Source organism: Alosa alosa, chromosome 12 (assembly GCF_017589495.1).
Source record: "Alosa alosa isolate M-15738 ecotype Scorff River chromosome 12, AALO_Geno_1.1, whole genome shotgun sequence".
In the NCBI taxonomy this organism is placed as follows: domain Eukaryota; kingdom Metazoa; phylum Chordata; class Actinopteri; order Clupeiformes; family Clupeidae; genus Alosa; species Alosa alosa.
Window position 1 is genome coordinate 19643295 of NC_063200.1, and position 24422 is coordinate 19667716.

Consider the following 24422-nt stretch of genomic DNA (forward strand, 5'->3'; position numbering starts at 1 on the left):
GTAAATAACATAACCCATGGTATATGATTGAGGGGTCCAATTAAGATTTATAGTGTCACTATTTGTATTTATATAGTGTCACAAGGTTAATGAAGAATACATAAGAAAGTATTGTTTCTTATGACTTGTGATACCTACTTTCAAGCTTCAATTTCTTTACTGTTATGTCTATGTTTTACTTTTGGTAATGCAGTGTGTCCAGGCATCTAGAGAGCTTACAACAACTTTGTCACTGAACACCAGTCATAGAACTGCTGTGCACTTTTGGAATGCTGCCCTGATATTTACTTTACTTGTTCTACCAGTGCCAAAACAGTTGTGACACATGCTACTTATAAATACATATGTGGTGGGCATGAAGAGAACACAGCACATACATATCTGAAGGACATATTAATTACATGCCATGCATTTCAGGAAGCTCACAAATCAAAGGGAAACAAACAACATTTAGTAAACTGATATTTACATACCACTAAAAACTCAGTCACCACACAAATTGACAAGCAAATCCTCAGCCATTAGTACAAATGCATAGATGAACAGACTTATGGGGCAGGCATTACCCTTTAATTAGGATATATGATAACAATTGCATTTGTATCACACTACTATCAAAGTATAGGTCAACTGTTCTATATATTGATAGAAAAAACATTTTTGGACAGCATTGCTCAATATGCCACTTCTATTAACATCTTATTCCAGTTTTTTTCTGCTCAGTTAAAAATAGCCACATATTTTACCTTAATGAGCATAATGATATCAAATGGTTTTCATATATATATATATATATATATATATATATATATATATATATACATATATATATATATATATCAATATCCCATAAATAAATTGGTTAAAATACACACAAAATAATTTCACAAAGTGAGTCGCAAAAACTTTAAATAGATTCAAACACACCTTGCCTTATTAGAGCTCTGCTTAGTTGACAGAATGCAGCCAATATAAGGACCTGCTGGGAGTATGGGAGGACTGCAGGGGGGTTCCAGTGCACAGTAAGTCTTTCACAGACAGGCACAGAAAGGATGTGGCCTCTATTAGAGAATGTGTCATGTGTCTCTTTATCTCTAGCAACTAGCAACTAATACACTTACAATTAGTACATTACATTTATTGATATACTAAAACACTTGTCTTTGTATGTTTTTAGCATTTCTAGATACTCATAACAACTGTGGAAATTTCATCTTCTTTTGGGAGGAAAAGGTAAGGTACATCTGATTTACAGTACATCTAATTTTATCTGAACAGCTAAATGATTAAAACAAGCTACTTACATTCTGAAGTAAATAGTTTGGGGGCATTTACTGACAGGTGTAGCTCCATTCAAGGTCTTATTTGTATTCAGTCTATGCAGATTGTGTCCAATATACCTACACCATTAATTACCTACCACCATTACCACCATTAAGACTGTTTTTAGTGGCAGGCTAACACATACCATTGACTTGCGCTAGCTTAGCACCTGCGAACTCTGCAACTAGAAGGACTGGAGGATATGTGTTGAAAACGGTCTCCACTGATAAATATCACAACTTTTTATTCCTCTTTTTAGTCAACATTAGCATGTACAGTATGTGCAGGGTATGTAAACTTATGAGCTGATGAACTGTACATATTTTGTCCCCTAATGCCTGTCAATTACTTTATTTACAGTACCGTGTCTGTACATGTCTGATTGTGCAAAACATTTTATGTTGAAACTTCTCTTCATGTTTATGATTAATGCAGTAACCAGCAACCATGGCGGACGGTGATATGGCGCAATATGGCAAGGCTGCCATCTACCTCCGTAAGCCAGAGAAGGAGAGACTTGAGGCCCAAACCAGGCCCTTTGATGCAAAGACAGCTTGCTTTGTGACTGATAAAGAGGAGTTGTACGTCAAGGCTACAATTAAAAAGAAGGAAGGCGGCAAAGTCGTTGTTGAAACGCTTGAATCTAAGGAGGTACTTTAGCAAGGCTGTTGAAATTGTTCTGGTGTGAAACTTGCAATTTCACAGAAAGTTTCTTGAATACATATCTTTGTTAAAGCTGTTTTCTACGTTGGTTTTAGGAACGGACAGTGAAGGATGACGAAGTCTTCCCCTTAAATCCTCCCAAATACGACAAAATTGAGGACATGGCCATGATGACCCACCTCAATGAAGCCTCTGTCCTGTATAACCTCAAAGAGCGTTATGCAGCATGGATGATCTATGTAAGTATTACAGTTTTAAACAAATTAAGAAAATGAAATAAATGTAAAAATCTAAAAAACGAATCTTCTTTATTTCTTCATTCTAGACCTACTCCGGACTTTTCTGTGTCACTGTGAACCCCTACAAGTGGCTCCCAGTGTACGACCAAGAAGTGGTGGATGCCTACAGAGGCAAGAAGCGTGTGGAGGCCCCGCCCCACATCTTCTCTGTCTCTGACAACGCATTTCAGTTCATGCTCCAAGGTATGCTTTCAGTTTTAAATCAATCACTCAATAAAACATTATATATTTGATTCATTTATGTAAAATTAACTATTTTGAAAATTAATCTATTTTGCCCCACAGACAGAGAGAATCAGTCTGTCCTAATCACGTAAGTGTCCATGCATCCCTTACATTTTTTTTACATTAGGCTAAACCTTTACATTATCTTCTTTAGACACCTTCTGGTACACTTTGTAATTGTGATATAGAAAAATGTCAATATCTTCTGTTTAATACAGCGGAGAATCTGGTGCTGGCAAGACTGTAAACACCAAGCGTGTCATCCAGTACTTTGCAACAATTGCAGTGGCTGGTAAGAAGTCATCAGAGGCATCAGCTGGCAGCAGTGGAAAAATTAAGGTATAGGACCCCTTTGCATATTTATAGGCTAATTATCACATAGCAACTCAGACATTAACTTCAATGACAATATACTGTATCTATTGACTTGCAGGGCTCTCTTGAAGACCAGATTATTGCCGCAAACCCACTGCTGGAGGCTTATGGTAATGCCAAGACTGTGAGGAATGACAACTCTTCACGTTTTGTAAGTTTAGTTTCCCATCTAATCTCTTACATGTTTTTTGTTTGTTTTGTTTTTGGATAGAATCGACTTCTTGGTTATTCTTTGAACTTAAACTTATCAGGGACTTATCATGTTGTTTTCACGCCAAATAAACTCAGCAAAATATACCCACCAGTGTGCGATGTATACTAGTTTTTGACTTTTCAATAGTTCTACTGCACACCATCAGCACATGGAGAAAGAAGGGCTGTATACAGGGATTTTGAACCTTTATCATGCACTTTGTTTTATATCTATTAGTATCTCTTTTGAAAAACATCCTCTGATGTCTACTTAAACGTCTACACTATCATATTTTGCTTTTTGTATTAGTAAAGGCAGTATTTATTATTACTCTAATGTAGGTCTATACTGAATATTTTAATATTTATTGAATTCCTGCTTTGGTTAAAAGCATGAGCTTAATTAATACATGTTACTGTATGTCAAAATGTAATCTCAAACAGGGAAAATTCATCAGAATTCACTTTGCCACAACGGGAAAACTGGCTAGTGCTGATATTGAGACTTGTAAGTATAATTGTTCCAAGTAGAAATGTTCTTTTATTGCCTTAAATGTATCAAATGAAAATACATCCTTCCCTGTGTAAAAAGACCTGCTGGAGAAGTCTAGAGTGACATTCCAGCTTCCTGATGAGAGAGGCTACCACATCTTCTTCCAGATGATGACCAACCACAAGCCTGAAATTATAGGTAAGGTTAATATTTTCACCAAACGTTCAATCAGTACATGTAATTCTGAATTTGTAAAATTATTTTTTAATCCCGACAGAAATGTCTCTCATCACATCCAACCCCTATGACTTCCCAATGTGCAGTCAGGGTCAGATCACTGTGGCAAGCATTAATGACAAAGAGGAGTTGGATGCCACAGATGTAAGTTTTCCAATAATGGGTTTTCCCCTCTTCAATTTCTTGAATAGCTTGAATAGCTTGATAGCTTGAAAATAATCAAATTATTTATCATTCTAGGATGCAATTGACATCCTGGGTTTCAATGCAGAGGAGAAAGTCACCATTTACAAGCTGACTGGTGCTGTGCTCCATCATGGCAACATGAAATTCAAGCAGAAGCAGCGTGAGGAGCAGGCTGAGCCTGATGGCACTGAGGGTAGGTTACGACACTATAGTGAATCAGTCAGTTCTAGTAATAACTATAAGGTACTCTCATTTATTGACTACTGATTGTCAAGCAGTAAAGATGCTACACCATGTATAAAATTGTCATACCACCATGTTATTTATATCAACATGCATATTCATGTTTATTCATATTCTAAATTTCCCCCTGGGTTAAGAAAGTATCTATCTTCATTTTAAAGTGCCCATTTTATTATTATTTATATAGACTATTTTTCAACAAGTTAAAATAGGTCTATGAGTTTCAGAAAACATGTTTCTGAAGTTGTTTGCTATAAATAGCTTGTAGGGAAAGATTCTTACCTACCTCTATTACACTCTTTTTCATTACATATTAATGAGCTGCTGCTCACTTACCCACGCCCCACTCCATTAACTGTTACCAGGGTCATTCGTGCCAAATCAACAAATGCCTCCAGCCTCGTCTGACCATCTTGGCTTTGCTTCATACTTTATGTCAATAATGCTAAATATTACCCAACAATTACTGTGCAAAGATTTAAGCTTGTATCAACATTATTTTCTGAGATATGGAGGCTTAAAAAACAGTTGAACTTTGGCTTGGTGCGGAGAGGTGGGGTGTTGATTATGCAACATCTGAAACACGGCAATTCAAAATCCCCTAACATCTACTACACCTTCGTTTCACATAGTATAGTTAGGCTACAGAACTGCATCTTCTCAGATGAAGCACTGTGATATTATCTTGGTCAATAATTGCCAATTAGATTATTTAGCGTCCATGTAAACAAGTCGGTTGAAATCTTTAATCAGATTAATTTCAATCGGATTTAAATAAAAATGTCCATGCAAACGTGGCTATTGATTCCAATGGGAAAGACAGCTAGATGCTAGTCACACATTACATATTGATTCACACGACATTCAATCCTTTTACTAACACAATGGTTATGAAGAAATGTGTATATGTAACTGACTCATGCCGAAACTATGTACACTACCAACCTAATTCGTTTCCAATACCCCAGTGTTGAGAGTAGGAATTTAGCCCCTAGCTAACACTTACCATAATCTCTATGTAAAATGGTTAGCTTGCTAGCTAGCTATCTAACAGTGGAACTTCAGTAGCCTACAACATAAGCTTAGCTATCTCACCTAGTTGTAGGAAATATGTAAGTGATGGAATTAGAATGAATCCCATGAACAAACAGATAACTCTTACACCAACCTTATTTTGTGCATATTATTCATGTTTGTTCAACGATTTATTAAGTATAAATCCTTTTCCCTGCCCACTTTGATGCAGCTCCATAGGTTTCCATTATATACATGTAATGTAATTGCCCTAAAAGGAGGTGGTGGGTGGGACAAATGTTTCGGCTTGTGACGTCAAAAGCCTTGCCGATTTTGACTAGCTCACCCTGGAGGCTGAAGGCAGGATACATCCAGAAACCCTTATCTCACTCAAAACAGCATGGAAGTTTGTATGCGTGTGGAAGTACCAAAGACACACAGTAACACATCAAATCCCAGAAAAAGTGATTTTTTCATAATATGGGCACTTCAAAACAAAAAACAATGGCCACTCAGATACCTTTATGTTTGTGTGAGGTATATAGCCTTTAATCTAACACTATCTTGGGACAAACGTTTTGATTTAGGGAGAGGAGATTGAGGTGGACAAACATGTTTCATATGTTGTCCCAAATTGTGTGTGTGTGGAGTATGAAATTGGTCACTATACATTACATTTCAAACCACGAAAATGCTTCACTGTTGCACTTTTTTTTAGATGCTGACAAAATCTGTTACCTCATGGGCCTGAACTCCGCTGACATGCTGAAGGCTTTGTGCTACCCAAGAGTGAAAGTCGGAAATGAGTATGTCACCAAGGGTCAGACTGTGCCACAGGTATTATTTTAGTCACTAAAAAGTTCACTTCAGATCACAAACCACTTGGCAGTACTTGTACAGAATTACTAGTAGTAAAGTGACCTGCTTTTATCTATAAGCATTTTACTTTTTGGTCTCTGAGCGTAGGATGACCAATGCGTGAATATTCTGTTTCAGGTCAATAACGCAGTGTCGGCCTTGTCCAAGTCCATCTATGAGAGGATGTTCTTGTGGATGGTAATCCGTATAAACCAGATGCTGGACACTAAACAGCCAAGGCAGTACTATATCGGTGTGCTGGATATTGCTGGCTTTGAGATTTTTGATGTAAGTATAAGTTAACACCATTTTTCACTCACACTACAATGTAGTATAATTTCAGTAGGGGACATTCATATTACAAACTATTTTTTAATCACAGTACAACAGCATGGAACAGCTATGCATCAACTTCACCAATGAGAAACTGCAACAGTTCTTCAACCACACCATGTTCGTTCTGGAGCAAGAGGAGTACAAGAAAGAGGGCATTGTATGGGAGTTCATTGACTTCGGCATGGACTTAGCCGCTTGCATTGAGCTCATTGAGAAGGTCAGTTTGAATCAGTCAAATGAAGTGCTAGATTTGTATTGTTTAACAATATCCTTTTAAAACTAAGCTCATTTTCCAACAGCCTATGGGAATCTTTGCCATCCTTGAAGAGGAGTGTATGTTCCCCAAGGCCTCTGACACCACTTTCAAGAACAAGCTGTATGACCAGCATCTTGGCAAAAATAAAGCCTTTGAGAAGCCCAAGCCTGCCAAAGGCAAAGCTGAGGCCCACTTCTCCCTGGTGCACTATGCCGGCACTGTGGACTACAACATCACTGGCTGGCTGGACAAGAACAAGGATCCACTGAACGATTCTGTCATACAGCTGTACCAGAAGTCGGGAGTTAAACTCCTGCCTGTCCTGTACCCACCTGTTGTTGAGGGTAACAAAACGCTATATAAAATCTAAAAGCTACTTGTAAAACAGTTTCTCTCCTCCAAGAGAGTTTAGTTTCCACACATAAGTTTCCCATTCATTTCTCCAAATGACATCTGGAATAATCCATATAGACTTAGGCTGACCAGCTATGACGTGACTCGTAATCATACAACATTTCATTTCGAGCAAAAAAAATGAACAGGAAAATTATAAAAAGGCTTCTACACGTTAAGATTTTGGGTAGTGAAGTACTGGGCGAATAAAACCATTTTCCCTCAAAACAAAGTTAATGCCTCATGTCATTGCTGGTTCATAGCTGTCAACCCTCCCGTTTTTTCCGGGTTTCTCATGTATTTTAACATTTTTCCCGCTGTCTTCCCGTTTTAATATTTTCCTGTAAAATATCCTGTATTTTAACAATCTCATAATATTAGCTCGACCATCAGCCCTGTCAGTCTCTGTGCTGTTGTCCTGTTGCTACCCCCTTGCCCTACCACACTAGGCTACTTGGAACGCACACAATTGTTTGCGCAGGAGAGAGAATGACAGCACACAGGACATCGATTACAGAACTTTAGCCTTGTTAGGGCTGTATAGTTGACCAAATTATTATAGGCTGTTGTTAGGTGTAAATAAACTTTGTTGGCTACATTATTAGCTGACCAATGCACAAGCTTGCAATTGCGAAATGGACTAATTCTGCAACCCTTCCAACGTTGGGGGACGAATGTTGACATTTTCCCGTATTTTGGGTGAGAAACCTGGGAAATCTCCCTTATTTTCAATGCTCAATGTTGACAGCTATGTGCTGGTTTTAAGTCTACCATAGACAGTGGCTTATACTCCAGTTGTCAATGGAGAAGTTGTATTGAATTTTACTTCCAGAATCAACGGTGGGCAAGACTGTTGAGCTCTATAACTTTCTGTGCATGTAACTCAACTGTCAATTTTTTCACCTGTTTGTATTTCAACAGAACCTGCTGGTGGCGCTAAGAAGGGTGGTAAGAAGAAGGGTGGCTCCATGCAGACTGTGTCATCACAGTTCAGGGTATGTATATTAAACCAATAACAAACACATCAATCATCCTAAAGAAAGGTGAGGGGATGTTTTAATAGCTTTCTTATCTCAACAGGAGAACTTGGGCAAACTGATGACCAACTTGAGGAGCACCCATCCCCACTTTGTGCGTTGTCTGATTCCAAATGAAATTAAGAAACCAGGTAAAGGGCATTTGGTAGTCAATAAAGATGTGTGTATTATTCATGTGTTACATTGAGAATAGAAGATCTCATGACATGTATTTCACAGGTTATATGCAGAACTTCCTGGTCATCCACCAGCTCAGGTGCAATGGTGTGCTGGAGGGTATCAGAATCTGCAGAAAGGGTTTCCCAAGCAGAATCCTCTATGCTGACTTCAAGCAGAGGTGAACTGACAAAGCCAATGGAGTATTACATATATTCAGTTCTGTATTTAGAGAGGGAGAAGTAATGCTTTATATGTTTTTTTTATTTATTTATTAATTTATTTGTCAGGGACAATACAGCGCACATTATTACATACATAGCTGTCACAGTCAATGCCATAACAATGTCTTTAGATGTGTTACATAAAAGGTTTCTAGCCAGTTGGCTTATTTGCAACCCCAGTCCCTGGTCAGACCTTTCTAAAAACATATTGTAATCTAAAAGTATTCTAAAAAGTGTAGTATACGTGTGCATACACCTCTCTATACACATAGAGACCAACAAAACATGAAGGGTAATGTGTTCATACCCTAATCATGCACAACAGGACAACCCCAACATACATGGGAACATCACAAACAGCAAGTCACGTAACACAACCCCCAGACACCGAACCGCCCGCAGACTCTCACTTATATGGACAGCCAGTCACAACATACACAAATACAATAACACAGACAGCAAATCACACACAATGCAACCCCAGATTCCTAGCCGCATACACCTATGCGAACAGCCAGTCACACACAACAAACAATAACACAGACACAAAACATCACGTACTACACAACCCCCAGATACCCAACCGCCCGCAAACTCTCACCGCAAATATGTCCATTTATTTATTCAATTCAGATACAAAGTGCTGAATGCCAGCGTCATCCCTGATGGTCAGTTCATTGATAACAAGAAGGCTTCTGAGAAGCTCTTGGGATCTATTGATGTTGATCACACACAATACAAGTTTGGACATACAAAGGTAGATATGTGTCATGCAATCTATTATCTGTATCCCATGAGTATAAACTAGAGCACAGCCATTTCTGTGTGATATAGATGCTTATATTTTCATTTATCCCTCAGGTGTTCTTCAAAGCTGGTCTGCTGGGTGACCTTGAGGAGATGCGAGATGAGAAACTGGCTTCCCTGGTCACAATGACTCAGGCTCTCTGCCGTGCATACCTGATGAGGAAGGAGTATGTGAAGATGACAGAAAGGAGGTAATGTATGATGTATTTGGTGTAATCATGTTTAAAAATCATCTGACATTAAATATAGCATCATTATTTTGTTTTAATTAACTGTAATCGGTTTGATTTAAAGAATAATGAGTCTCTCATAAATTGTTAGTGGAAATATAACATAACATTTACCTTTTACAGAGAAGCAATCTACACCATTCAGTACAATATACGGTCATTCATGAGTGTCAAGACCTGGCCATGGATGAAGGTTTACTACAAGATCAAGCCTCTGCTGCAGAGTGCTGAAACTGAAAAGGAATTGGCCAACCTGAAGGAGGAGCATGAAAAACTCAAAGTCGACCATGCCAAGGTAGAGGTCAGGAAGAAGGAGCTTGAGGAAAAGATGGTAGCTCTGGTGCAAGAGAGGAATGACCTGGCTCTTCAAGTGGCATCTGTAAGTGTATCAATATTCACAATCATACCACTACCCAGTCTCAGCATTGTGTTTTCAATACAAATCAGATGTCATGCTTCTATTTTGTATTCATAATAGGGATCTGAGGGTCTCAATGATGCTGAGGAGAGGTGTGAGGGTCTCATCAAAAGTAAGATCCAGCTTGAGGCCAAGCTCAAAGAGACAACCGAGAGACTGGAGGATGAAGAGGAAATCAATGCTGAGCTGACTGCCAAGAAGAGGAAACTGGAGGATGAGTGCTCTGAGCTCAAGAAGGACATTGATGATCTGGAGCTCACCTTGGCCAAAGTGGAGAAGGAGAAACATGCTACTGAAAACAAGGTTTACATTCTTTTAAAAAAGTATATGTGTCAAGAAGTCTTTATAAAGTTCAATAGATACTGATATAAAACTTTCTATGTGCAGGTCAAGAACCTGACAGAGGAGATGGCCGCTCAGGATGAGTCCATTGGTAAGCTGACAAAGGAGAAGAAAGCCCTCCAAGAGGCACACCAGCAAACTCTTGATGATCTTCAGGCAGAGGAAGACAAAGTCAATTCTCTGACTAAGGCCAAGACTAAGCTTGAACAACAAGTGGATGATGTGAGTTTACAACCTGAGAGTTAAATGAAATGTATGGACATCGTTGTGCTACTTAATTACAATACGTTGTGCTTCAAATACTTAATGTTACTCAATCTGCAGCTTGAAGGTTCCCTAGAGCAAGAAAAGAAGCTCCGTATGGATCTTGAGAGAACTAAGAGAAAGCTTGAGGGAGACCTGAAGTTGTCCCAGGAGAACATCATGGATCTGGAGAATGACAAGCAGCAGTCTGAGGAGAAGCTGAAGAAGTAATTTAGAATTCCAATTAGCAACACTATATGCAAACGTTTACTCCTAATAGCACTCAACCCTTCTCTGTAACTAGTCATTGACGATTATTTCACTTACTATGACACAGGAAGGACTTTGAAACAAGCCAACTTCTTACCAAGATTGAGGATGAACAATCCTTGGGTGCTCAGCTTCAGAAGAAGATCAAGGAGCTTCAGGTTTGTTTTACATAAATACTGCTTTTATTCTTTGTCTTATCTTTTTAAATCTCACAATTCCTTTATAAAAACCATCAGGCCCGCATTGAGGAACTGGAGGAAGAGATTGAGGCTGAACGTGCAGCTCGTGCCAAGGTTGAGAAGCAGAGAGCTGATATCTCCAGGGAACTTGAGGAGATCAGTGAGAGGCTTGAGGAGGCTGGTGGTGCCACTGCTGCTCAAATTGAGATGAACAAGAAGCGTGAGGCTGAGTTCCAAAAGCTGCGTCGTGACCTTGAGGAGTCCACCCTGCAGCATGAAGCCACTGCTGCAGCTCTCCGCAAGAAGCAGGCCGACAGTGTGGCTGAGCTGGGAGAGCAGATCGACAACCTCCAGCGTGTCAAGCAAAAGCTTGAGAAGGAGAAGAGTGAATTCAAGATGGAGATTGATGACCTCTCCAGTAATATGGAGGCCGTTGCTAAGGCTAAGGTAAACAATATGTATGCAAATAGCAAAGGTTAGCATATGAATAAATCTAAATCTATTGTTTGCCTATTATCATCCATCTTTCCAGAATCTGACTACAATTTGGTCTCATCTCAAAATTATTATTGTTCACTAACAGTCCAACCTGGAGAAGATGTGCCGCACCCTTGAGGACCAACTGGGTGAAGTCAAGGCAAAGAGTGATGAGGGTGCTCGCCAGAACAATGACCTCAGTGCTCAGAGAGCAAGACTTCTAACTGAAAATGGTGAGCTTGGCCGCCAGGTGGAAGAGAAAGAGGCTCTTGTATCTCAGCTGACCAGGAGCAAGCAAGCCTTCACTCAGCAAATTGAGGAGCTGAAGAGACTGAATGAAGAGGAAGTCAAGGTACTGATACCTGTGTATGAAATAGAAACAATTGAAGTATGTGGATCACTTTATGTGAAAGGTTTTATAAACATCCTTACTTGGTACCAAACAGGCCAAGAATGCCCTGGCCCATGCTGTTCAGTCTGCACGCCATGACTGTGACCTCCTGAGGGAGCAGTTTGAGGAGGAGCAGGAGGCTAAAGCTGAACTGCAGCGTGGCATGTCCAAGGCCAACAGCGAGGTTGCTCAGTGGAGAACCAAATATGAAACTGATGCCATCCAGCGCACTGAAGAGCTTGAGGAGTCCAAGTATGTACCAAACATGCAAAGAAACAAATAGAATGCCAATGTAGATTATTATATTGTGTACTAAAATCACGGTAAATGGGAAGTACTCTGACGTAAATGTATTGCTTTATCAGGAAAAAGCTTGCCCAGCGTCTGCAGGAGGCTGAGGAGCAAATTGAGGCTATCAACTCCAAGTGTGCCTCTCTGGACAAGACCAAGCAGAGACTCCAAGGTGAGGTTGAGGACCTCATGATTGATGTAGAAAGAGCCAACGCTCTGGCTGCCAATCTTGACAAGAAGCAGAGGAACTTTGACAAGGTAATACCTCCAAAACATTGTTTAGATATGGACATTTAGGTCAGAGAAATATTTCGCATATGTACATGAGATTTTGGTAGCAGTGCATTTGATGTGAATGATCAAAGATACAAAATACTTTTCAAAGGTTCTGGCAGAGTGGAAGCAGAAGTACGAGGAGAGTCAGGCTGAGCTGGAGGGTGCCCAGAAAGAGGCCCGTTCTCTCAGCACTGAGCTGTTCAAGATGAAGAACTCCTATGAGGAGGCTCTTGACCAGTTGGAAACTCTGAAGAGGGAAAACAAGAACCTCCAGCGTAAGTCAAGATGATCATGACATACTTCCCAATCAAACCATGTCAAAACTAATACTGTATGTTCTGGTATTGAAACAAAAAATGAATGTCAATATTGAGAGGGATTAACTTTGTGTTAAATTAAGTGTTCTAAATGTATTTCTGCAGAGGAGATCTCTGACCTGACTGAGCAGCTGGGTGAGACTGGAAAGAGCATTCATGAGCTGGAGAAGGCCAAGAAGACTGTTGAGAGTGAGAAGGCTGAGATTCAGACTGCTCTTGAAGAGGCTGAGGTAGACATTCAGGCTGGCATTATTAAAAACAAGTGACCTATCAGAAAGTGAAAAAAATATTAATTTCAAATCCTTCATTTTCTCATTTAGGGAACTCTTGAGCATGAGGAGTCCAAGATTCTTCGTGTCCAGCTTGAACTGAACCAAGTCAAGGGTGAGGTTGACAGGAAGCTTGCAGAGAAGGATGAGGAGATGGAGCAGATCAAGAGGAATAGCCAGAGGGTGATTGACTCCATGCAGAGCACTCTGGATGCTGAGGTCAGGAGCAGGAATGATGCCCTGAGAATCAAGAAGAAGATGGAGGGAGACCTCAATGAGATGGAGGTTCAGCTGAGCCATGCTAACCGCCAGGCTTCTGAGTCCCAGAAACAACTAAGGACCATTCAGGGTCAACTCAAGGTCAGCCATAACAACAGAACCTTGTAACTTATTACTTTACATGTGTTTTTTTTACTTGGCCACCATTATGGCAAAAATGCTTCATATATTGAGGTAGTGTACATACCTTTTAAAACCTCCAGGATGCCCAGTTGCACCTTGATGATGCTGTTCGAGGACAGGAAGACATGCAGGAGCAGGCTGCAATGGTGGAGCGCAGGAACGGCCTGATGGTGGCTGAGATTGAGGAGCTCAGGGCTGCCCTGGAGCAGACAGAGAGAGGCCGCAAAGTGGCTGAGCAGGAGCTGGTTGATGCCAGTGAGCGCGTTGGCCTCTTGCACTCCCAGGTAAAAAATAACACAAGTTGTTTTAATTGATGTTTTAAACAAACTGTTCCAGCATTGAAATTGCATGAGGTTGTCGGTTTCTCCAAATTAGAACACAAGTCTGATCAACACCAAGAAGAAGCTTGAGGCTGACCTGGTTCAGGTCCAGAGTGAGGTTGATGACATTGTCCAAGAGGCTAGAAATGCTGAGGACAAGGCCAAGAAAGCCATCACTGATGTACGTTGTTTTTCTTCAGAACCAGATCATTATATTCAGAAGTACCTATACATCTATTTAAAATATACACTATTTTATCATCTAGGCTGCCATGATGGCAGAGGAGTTGAAGAAGGAGCAGGACACCAGTTCCCATCTGGAGAGGATGAAGAAGAACCTGGAGGTCACTGTGAAGGATCTGCAGCACCGCCTTGATGAGGCTGAGAATCTGGCCATGAAGGGTGGCAAGAAACAGCTCCAGAAACTGGAGTCGAGGGTAGGCAGCCAAATATGATTATGAAAACATTTGTTTAGCTCATAGCTACACAAGGGTCAGTGCCTGAAATTAGAACATTTTCCATGTTAAGGTTCGTGAGTTGGAGGGTGAGGTCGAGGCTGAACAGAGACGTGGTGTTGATACAGTCAAAGGGGTCCGCAAATACGAGAGGAGGGTGAAGGAGCTCACCTACCAGGCAAGAAATCTCTCCACTTTGTGTACAAATGCATGCAAAATCAGTATCAGTAGAGTATTCTCTTTCTTGACAAACCTTTTCTCTTCAGACTGAGGAGGACAAGAAGAACATCAACAGACTGCAGGATCTGGTTGACAAGCTGCAGCTGAAGGTCAAGGCCTACAAGAGGCAGGCTGAGGAAGCTGTAAGTCATTTTTATTTTGGCTTAACAGGAAAATGTTTGCTCCTCATGGTACATTGGCTGTTATGTTTCTTTGCATTCATTGCACTACAATTTCATATTAAAAAAGGAGGAGCAGGCCAACACCCACTTGTCCAAGTTCAGGAAGGTGCAGCATGAGCTGGAGGAGGCTGAGGAGCGTGCTGACATTGCTGAGTCTCAGATCAACAAACTGAGGGCCAAGAGCCGTGATGGTGGCAAGGTATGATAATGTTTCCTGTTTATTTATCAATATTTCTCAAATGAACATTGAAAATCCTAAAGTCATTGATCTTTATTTGGTGTCTAATGAACTTGATTTTTTTGTATTGTTTTTTAAAGGGCAAAGAGACTGCTGAGTAAACCCTCAGATTCCATGTTACTTTCATCTGGATGAATAATTCTGGTTAATCTGACCATTCTGTAACAATGCAGACTACCAAATAAAATATTTGCGTATTCAAATATTTTGTCTTGACTTTTTTTTAATGCCATCAACTTTTCTACATCAAAAAATTATATATAAAATATAAACCGTCTACAGCAGAGAAGATTTAATCATGTCCAACTTAGAAAGCATATTTTTGTACTTTTTTGGATGCTGAAAACTGTATTGTACTGCATAGTAGCTTACTGTAGGTTTACAGTAGAAATGCAATATTTTGGACATATACTGAGGTACTGCACTGTATTGTAGTATAAAACTTTAAAAAGTCATTTGTGCAGTTGGAGAGCTGTTAGAGAAGACAAACCACTCCAGTGAGGGCACAGCTTTTGCGTACTTTCTCTGGTGTTGTTCTTTTCTGACATGTGTCTTCTTCTTTGCTTTAGGCTAAATAAAGATCAATTTAAAAATTTGAGTTTACAGATTTACACTGAATCACTGTGAACAAGTACATTGGGCACAATAGCCTCTGTTTATAGAAACCCATTTGCTCTAGCGACTAATTACACTCCTAGTAAAGACCGGTCTGTCATAGTTCCTCTTCACTGTAGCCGTGAGGGGTTGTTATTCCATCTTATACAAGTTAAAGTAGCTAAATTTGCTCCGAAGTAGTATAAAGCACTTGAACTAGAAAAACATTTCTTAATTGTAGTGGTTGCTATGCGATAAAGTGGTTGCTAAGATGTTGCTAGGGTAATTATAGTGGTTGCTATGCTATAAAAGTGGTTGCTAGGTTGTTGCTAGGGTACTTAAGGTTGGTGCTAGGCTGTTGCTAGGGTAATTATAGTGGTTGCTATGCTATGAAAGTGGTTGTTAGGTTGTTGCTAGGGTATTTAAGGTGGTTGCTAGTCTGTTGCTAGGATAATGATGGTGGTTACTATGCTATAAAAGTGGTTGCTAGGTTGTTGCTAGGGTAATTATAGTGGTTGCTATGCTATAAAAGTGGTTGCTAGGTTGTTGCTAGGGTACTTAAGGTGGTTGCTAAGGTGTCAATAGGGTCATTATAGTGGTTGCTATACTATAAAAGTGATGGATAGGTTGTTGCTTGGGTAATTATAGTGGTTACTACGCTATAAAAAGTGGTTGCTAGGTTGTTGCTAGGGTACTTAAGGTGGTTGCTAGGGTACTTAAGGTGGTTGCTAGGCTGTTGCTAGGGTAATTATAGTGGTTGCTATGCTAAAATAGTGTAAATAGTAAAAACAGTAAAAATAGTTCAAAGTTATTCAAATTTGGAGAAATAGAGAGAGAGATAGAGAAAATGAGGGAAAGTGAAGAAAAAGAAGTGAAAGAAAGTTGGGATGAGAAGTAAGCTATTCAGTTGAATGGAGAGGGACACAGAGAAGAGGTTCCATTGAAGTTGCTGCAGGCAGTCAGCGAGAGAGCACAGGTGCAGTTGATTGCATTCTATTTCCTTAATAGCCTATTATGATGTCATAAAACCAATGTTAAGTCTATGGAGATTTTAAGTTTAGTTACATGCACTGTTCTGTTATCCGAAGTCTTCTTCTTCTTATTACAGTGCATGAAAATGCACTGTACTGTTCTTCCTAGGCAACAACAACTTCTTTTTCTTATTACAGTGCATGAAAATGCACTGTACTGTTCTTCCTAGGCAACTTCTTCTTATTATTATTATTCCGCTTACCACTTTTTCCAGACAGAAATTTCTTGAACAGTTTAACTTAGAAACTTCATTCAAACTTTGTAACGTAGGGTCTTCAAACAGATCGGGTTGGTATGACTTTTCAACTTTGAAACTTTTATACTTTTTAAACTATTAAAGAAAAACTTTTAAAAAATCCCCATAGACTTAACATTGCTGATTGTGACATCATAATACGGCCTTTAAGCAATTAGAATCCAATGGCAGGTGTTCAGGCCACCTGCAGCCTCAGGCTTTAAGCATATAATCTGGGTCAATTAAGACTACACATCCTATTCAACTGTTTCCTCTGCCCAAAACTGTTTCAAAATAAAAGTCCTCACTACAATAATCCACTGTTAAACAATGTAACCCATTAAACAACTGAACTTTTTACATTCAACTTTTAAACGGTCTACTTTTAAACTATCATTAAACTAGCTGTCTATCAACAACTTTTAAACTATCTACATTCAACTTTTAAACTATATACATTCACTAGCTGTCTATCAACAACTTTTAACTTGTCATCAACTGTCAACACTTTTCATCAACTATGACTCCTACCCACTGTAGCTAGTTAGCATGGTTAGCAAAGTTAGCATGATAGCATCGCTAACATTGTTAAAATTTTTAGCAAAACTGCTAAAAATGATTAGCTAGGTTAGCTAAGTCACATGGTTAGCATAGTTAGCATGCTAGTTAGCATAACTGCTAAAAATGATTAGCTAAGTAACATGCTTAACATAGTTAGCATGCTAGCATGCTAGTTAACATTTTTAGCAAAACTGCTAAAAATGATTAGCTAGGTTAGCTAAGTAACATGGTTAGCATAGTTAGCATGCTAGTTAGCATAGTTAACATAACTACTAAACATGATTAGCTAAGTTAGCTAAGTAACATGGTTAACATAGTTAGCATGCTAGTAAAACATTAGTTATGCATAAGAAACTAAAAATAGATAACTGCTTGGCAAACTAAGTCACATGGTTAAAATAGTTACACATGTTAAACTAAAATCAACATTATTAAAATGTTAGTTAGCTTAGCTAAGTAGCATGGTTAGCATTGCTAGCACTACTATAAAACATTAGCTAAGTAATATGGTTAGCATAGTTAAAAATCTTAGCATAACTACTAGCAAACATTAGAGCCATTCCAACTTTCAGTTATCATCAAATATCTACCTATACACAGCCATTAAACTATTTGAATATCAACATTCATTAAACTTCCAGTCTGTCAACAACTTTTAAACTATTTACCTTCAACTTTTAAACGGTCTACTTTTAAACTATCATTAAACTATCTATTAAACTAGCTGTCTATCAACAACTTTTAAACTAAACTATCTACATTCTATCTACATTCAGCTTTTAAACAGTCTACTTTTAAACTATCAACTTTTATTAAGCTATGCAACCACCATGTCTATCCTAGCATCACCGTAGTAACCATCTATGTATTATCTGTTTTAACTATACATGATATTTTACATCACAACTTTAGCATTTTCATGCACTGGTAATTCCTTGGAATTGCATTTCTAGTTATTATTATTCTGCTTACCACTTTTTTTCCGACGCTTAATTTCTCTTGAACAGTTTAACTTAGAAACTTAATTCAAACTTTGTAACGTAGGTATTCAAACAGATCAGGTTGGTATGTCTTTTCAGCTTTGAAACTTTTATACTTTTTAAACTATTAAAGAAAAACTTTTTAAAATCCCCATAGACTTAACATTGCTGATTGTGACATCATAATAACGGCCGTTAAGCAATTAGAATCCTATTGCAGGTGTTCAGGCCACCTGATCAACTGCCAGTTTGGCTTTAAGCATACAAACTGGCCAATTAAGACTACACATCCTATTCAACTGTTTCCTCTGCCCAAAACTGTTTCAAAATAAAAGTCATCACTACAATATTTCACTGTTAAACAATTTAACCCTTTAAACTACTGAACTTTTACATTCAACTTTTCTTTTTTAAACTATCATTAAACTATCTATCTATTAAACTTGTCTATCATCAACTTTAAACTATCTGCATTCAACTTTTAAACTATATACATTCAACTTTTAAACAGTCTACTTTTAAACTATGATTAAACTATCTATTAAACTAGCTGTCTATCAACAACTTTTAACTTGTCATCAACTTGTCAACACTTGTCATCAACTAACTCCTGCTAAAAGCATGATTAGATAGTTAAGATGTTAAAATGGTAAAAATGATTAGTAGGTTAGCTAAGTCACATGGTTTAATATAAGATGTTAACATTGTTATCATGCTAGTTAAGCATAGTTAGCATAACTACTAAAAATGATTAGCTAGGTTAGCTAAGTCACATAATTAAAGATAGTTAAGATTGTTAGCATTGTTAGCATGATAGTTAGCATAACTACTAAAAATGATTAGCTAGGTTAGCTAAGTCACATGGTTAACATAGTTAGCATTGCTAACATAGTTAGCATGTTTAACAAAACTGCTAAAAATGATAAGTTAGCTAAGTAGTAAGTCACATGGTTAACATAGTTAGCATGTTTAAAACTGCTAGAAAACATTAGTTAAGTAGCATGGTTAGCATGTTAAAATTGCTAGAAACTGCTATAGTTAATTAGCTAAAAGCATGGTTAGCATAGTTAAAAATCTTAGCATAGTTAACATGTTTATCAAAACTTTCTAATCGTCAAATATCTACCTATACAAGCCATTGGTTAGAATATCAACATTCATTAAACTGCTATAAAACATTAGCTAAGTAATGGTTAGCATGGTTAGCATACTAAAAATCATTAGCATAACTACTAGCAAACATCAGAGCCATTCCAACTTTCAGTTATCATCAAATATCTACCATACACAGCCATTAAACTATTTGAATATCAACATTCATTAAACTTCCAGTCTGTCAACAACTTTTAAACTATTTACCTTCAACTTTTAAACGGTCTACTTTTAAACTATCATTAAACTATCTATTAAACTAGCTGTCTGTCAACAACTTTTAAACTATCTACTGTCTATCAACAACTTGTAAACTATCTACATTCAGCTTTTAAACAGTCTACTTTTAAACTATCAACTTTTATTAAGCTATGCAACCACCATGTCTATCCTAGCATCACCGTAGTAACCATCTCTGTATTATCTGTTTTAACTATACATGATATTTTACATCACAACTTAAGCATTTTCATGCACTGGTAATTCCTTGGAATTGCATTTCTAGTTCTTCTTCTTCTTCTTCCCACCAAATTTCTGCGTCTAATTCAGCTTTAACTGTTTAACGTAGAAACTTCGTTCAAACTTTGTAATGTAGGTCTTGAAACAACATGGTTAAGCGTCTTTAGCGTCTTAGTTAACATTTTAGCAAAACTGCTAAAAATGATTAGCTAGGTTAGCTAAGTAACATGGTTAGCATAGTTAGCATGCTAGTTAGCATGGATTAACATAACTACTAAACATGATTAGCTAGGTTAGCTAAAGTAACATAGTTAACATAGTTAACATCTTTAGTTAGCATAGTTAGCATAACTACTAAAATGATAAGCTTGGTTAACTAAGTCACATGGTTAAAATAGTTAGCATGTTTTAACAAAACTGCTAGAAATGTTAGTTAAGTTAGCTAAGTAGCATGGTTAGCATTGCTAGCACTACTATAAAACATTAGCTAAGTAATATGGTTAGCAAATTACAAATCTTAGCATAACTGCTAGCAAACATTAGAGCCATTCAACTTTCAGTTATCGTCAAATATCTACCTATACACAGCCATTAAACTATTTGAATATCAACATTCATTCAACTTCCAGTCTGTCAACAACTTTGAAACTATTTACCTTCAACTTTTAAGCGGTCTACTTTTAAACTATCGATTAAACTATCTATTAAACTAACTGTCTATCAACAACTTTTTTAAACTATCTACATTCAGCTTTTAAACAGTCTGCTTTTAAACTATCAACTTTTTATTAAGCTATGCAACCACCATGTCTATCCTAGCATCACCCGTAGTAACCATCTCTGTATTATCTGTTTTAACTATACATGATATTTTACATCACAACTTTAGCATTTTCATGCACTGGTAATTCCTTGGAATTGCATTTCTAGTTATTATTATTCCGCTTACCACTTTTTTCCGACGCATGAATTTCTCTTGAACAGTTTAACTTAGAAACTTCATTTCAAACTTTGTAGCGTGGGTATTCAAACAGATCAGGTTGGTATGTCTTTTCAACTTTGAAACTTTTATACTTTTTAAACTATTAAAGAAAAACTTTTTAAAAATCCCCATAGACTTAACATTGCTGATTGTGACATCATAATACGGCCGTTAAGCAATTAGAATCCTATGGCAGGTGTTCAGGCCAGCTGGATCAACTGCCAGTTTCAGGCTTTAAGCATACAAACTGGCCTTATTAAGACTACACATCCTGTTCAACTGCTTCCTCTGCCAAAAAACTGTTTCAAAATAAAAGTCATCACTACAATATTTCACTGTTAAACAATTTAACCCTTTAAACTACTGAACTTTTCAACTGTTCAGCCATTGTAACTGTTACTTGTCATCAACTATGACTCCTACCCACTGTAGCTAGTTAGCATGTTAGCATTGTTAGTATGTTCATTAGCATTTTTAGCAAAACTGCTAAAAATGATTAGCTAAGTAAAATGGTTAGCATAGTTTAGCATGTTAATATTGTTAGCATGCTAGTTAGCATAGTTAGCATAACTACTAAAAATGATTAGCTAGGTTAGCTAAGTCACATAATTAACATAGTTAGCATGTTAGCATTGTTAGCATGCTAGTTAGCATAACTACTAAAAATGATAAGATAGGTTAGCTAAGTCACATAGTTAACATAGTTAGCATGTTAGCATTGCTAACATAGTTAGCATGTTTAGCAAAACTGCTAGAAAACATTAATTAAGTTAGCTAAGTAGTATGGTTAGCATAGTTAGCATTGCTAACATAGTTAGCATGTTTATCAAAACTGCTAGAAAACATTAGTTAAGTAGCATGGTTAGCATGTTAGCATTGCTAGCACTGCTATAAAACATTAGCTAAGTAGCATGGTTAGCATAGTTAAAAATCTTAGCATAACTGCTAACAAACATCAGAGCCATTCCAACTTTCAGTTATCGTCAAATATCTACCTATACACAGCCATTAAACTATTTGAATATCAACATTCATTAAACTGCTAGAAAACGTTAGCTAAGTAGCATGGTTAGCATTGCTAGCACTACTATAAATCATTAGCTAAGTAGCATGGTTAGCATAGTTACATACATACACAGCCATTAAACTATTTGAATATCAACATTCATTAAACTTCCAGTCTGTCAACAACTTTTAAACTATTTACCTTCAACTTTTAAACGGTCTACTTTTAAACTATCATTAAACTATCTATTAAACTAGCTGTCTGTCAACAACTTTTAAACTATCTACTGTCTATCAACAACTTTTAAACTATCTACATTCAGCTTTTAAACAGTCTACTTTTAAACTATCAACTTTTATTAAGCTATGCAACCGCCATGTCTATCCTAGCATCACCGTAGTAACCATCTCTGTATTATCTGTTTTAACTATACATGATATTTTACATCACAACTTAAGCATTTTCATGCACTGCTAATTCCTTGGAATTGCATTTCTAGTTATTATTCTTCCCACCAAATTTCTGCGTCTAATTCAGCTTCAACCGTTTAACGTAGAAACTTCGTTCAAACTTTGTAACGTAGGTCTTGAAAAGGAGACTTGAGGAATAGCTTATTTTTCCCCATAGACTTTGTATGGGGACTATGACATCATAATGGGCTAATTAACTTGATTTGCACCATTATCAACTTCCAGCTGCTCAACTAGGTCCCATCTCCCATCCCCTCTCTCTGTGTATCTCCATTCCACAAGGATATAAGGCACATTCCATCCAACTTTCTATCCATTCATCCTCTTCAAACCATTCACTCATCTACCCATTAAACTATCCCATCAACATCCATTAAACAATCTGCCTATCAACATCCATTCAACTTTCTGTCTATCAACATCCATTACACTATCTATATTTAACTTTTAAACTACTCTGTCTATAGTAGATGAGGTGTAATATAGTTGGAATGACTGAACTAGGTAGATAAGGTTTAATATAGTTGGAATGACTGAACAGTTAAATAGGTGGATAGTTTAAAAGGTTAAATTATTTGAGAGGTAGGCCTAGATGAGGTTTAATATAGTTGGAAAGACTGAACAGTTAAATAGGTGGATAGTTTAAATGGTTAAATTATGTTGTGGACAGAGGAAACAGTTGAACAAGATGTGTAGTCTTATTAACCCTTTCGTGCCCGTGCCGAACATTCCATTTTTGGTGCTGGATGACCTCCTTACACAAAAAACCTTATTTCTTGAGTATATTACATACCATCAATGGGATATACATACCATTGTAATCAGAAGGATCAGTTCTATCAAATGGTGTAAAATACCTATGGTAATGTTGATATAGTAATGAACAGTCTTTGAAAATCCTCTCCAGATGTATACCGAAATTCGTTAAAATTTCATTTCATTCACATAAAAAATCATTTTCATCATATTTCTATACAAGATAGAGAAAAATATAGAAAAATGAATTAGAATATCATTAACCTTTCAAAAGTTATGATAAATTTAGTGATCAGTGTAAAAAAATGCAGGAAACGGGATTTAGAATGTTGAAAGAATTAACATTCTCTTTCTCACCAAAAACATAAAAGTATGCTTAAAAACTAATAATGAAGTCAGACACAATGGTTTAGATTTATTTGGTCCATAAGAATAAACCATGTATTTGTATATAAGCAAATGCTACAGTCAATAATAATGATATATAAAAAAAAAACATGTACCTTACCAGTAATACGGGAAGTAAGTATACTGTATAGTTATTAAAGATCATTTCGAATAGAGACATAAAATACATTTGATTCAACAGATACAACTTCCTTATATAAATCAGTATAATATGAAAATTATATACATCTATAAAATGTATTATTACTTATGAAAAGCTAGGAATACAATCAACTTCAACATCACTCAAAAATCAATGTGTTCTAAAACATTTGAAAGTGGATTACATAGAACAAGCCTGTTGAGAATAAACACATGTATACACAAACTCACACACACACACATAAAGAGGAGGATAGGGAAAGGTGGGGTGGGGATCCTGAAGGTTGAACACAGAAGACCTATGACTCATAACGAAACACATCCCCTCCTGTAGAATGCCAAATTTGACAGCAATTTTGTCTACTACCGCTAGTCACCTACCGCTAAACTCCGGGCCATACAAGCTACTAGTGTTATTATGTATTATTTTTTATAACAAAGCCAACCATTTTTCTTTGGCTCCTGCTGTACAGGAATATGTACTTGATGAAAAGACGACAGATTAGAAGTTGGAGCAGCTGAAGGCGAGGCTGAAATGTTGACGGAAATGCCTGCCAGCTGTTGTGAAGTCTTTCTGGCTGTAGCTACCAAACCTAGGTTCAACACCAGATTCTGCATTGCCAAACTTGAAATAATAAGAAACTACTGACAACGGCAATGTCAATGGAGAAAAAGTGTACACAATATGTATTTATCATTTGGTCAACGCTCCCTGATCCCTTCAGAGACTTGGTTCCCCAGTAGCAATGGATATTAGGGAAGGAAGTGAAGCCCCATGTTAATGATCAAGCCTAGAAAACTGTGAAAGTC

The 24422-nt window shown here is 37.4% G+C and overlaps 1 protein-coding gene and 1 pseudogene across 1 annotated transcript; both read left to right on the plus strand.

Moving 5' to 3' along the window:
* Positions 1–938: 938 nt before the first annotated feature.
* LOC125304475 (myosin heavy chain, fast skeletal muscle-like) lies at positions 939–15039 on the plus strand. The gene is made up of 40 exons (XM_048258790.1): positions 939–1022; positions 1187–1233; positions 1759–1974; positions 2082–2225; positions 2312–2468; positions 2571–2598; positions 2729–2849; positions 2944–3036; positions 3522–3585; positions 3670–3768; positions 3848–3951; positions 4048–4186; positions 5969–6087; positions 6247–6396; positions 6491–6661; positions 6744–7044; positions 8015–8088; positions 8174–8261; positions 8350–8467; positions 9144–9267; positions 9372–9508; positions 9671–9926; positions 10026–10268; positions 10353–10529; positions 10632–10777; positions 10888–10978; positions 11057–11446; positions 11583–11828; positions 11923–12119; positions 12233–12416; positions 12544–12709; positions 12857–12981; positions 13072–13380; positions 13503–13706; positions 13798–13923; positions 14009–14179; positions 14271–14375; positions 14464–14559; positions 14666–14797; positions 14917–15039. The coding sequence occupies exons 3-40, from the start codon at positions 1771–1773 to the stop codon at positions 14935–14937; spliced, it is 5820 nt and encodes a 1939-aa protein (XP_048114747.1). The 5' UTR covers positions 939–1022; positions 1187–1233; positions 1759–1770; the 3' UTR covers positions 14938–15039.
* LOC125304479 overlaps positions 9671–24422 on the plus strand; it is a 54256-nt pseudogene continuing 39504 nt past the window's right edge.

Bases quoted from the DNA above. Each gene is read 5' to 3' on its own strand.
- LOC125304475 (XM_048258790.1), top strand. From the start codon at position 1,771: ATGGCGGACGGTGATATGGCGCAATATGGCAAGGCTGCCATCTACCTC. The intron at 6,088-6,246 runs GTATTATTTTAG...ATTCTGTTTCAG, and splicing joins AGGGTCAGACTGTGCCACAG to GTCAATAACGCAGTGTCGGC. The intron at 11,447-11,582 runs GTAAACAATATG...GTTCACTAACAG, and splicing joins AGGCCGTTGCTAAGGCTAAG to TCCAACCTGGAGAAGATGTG.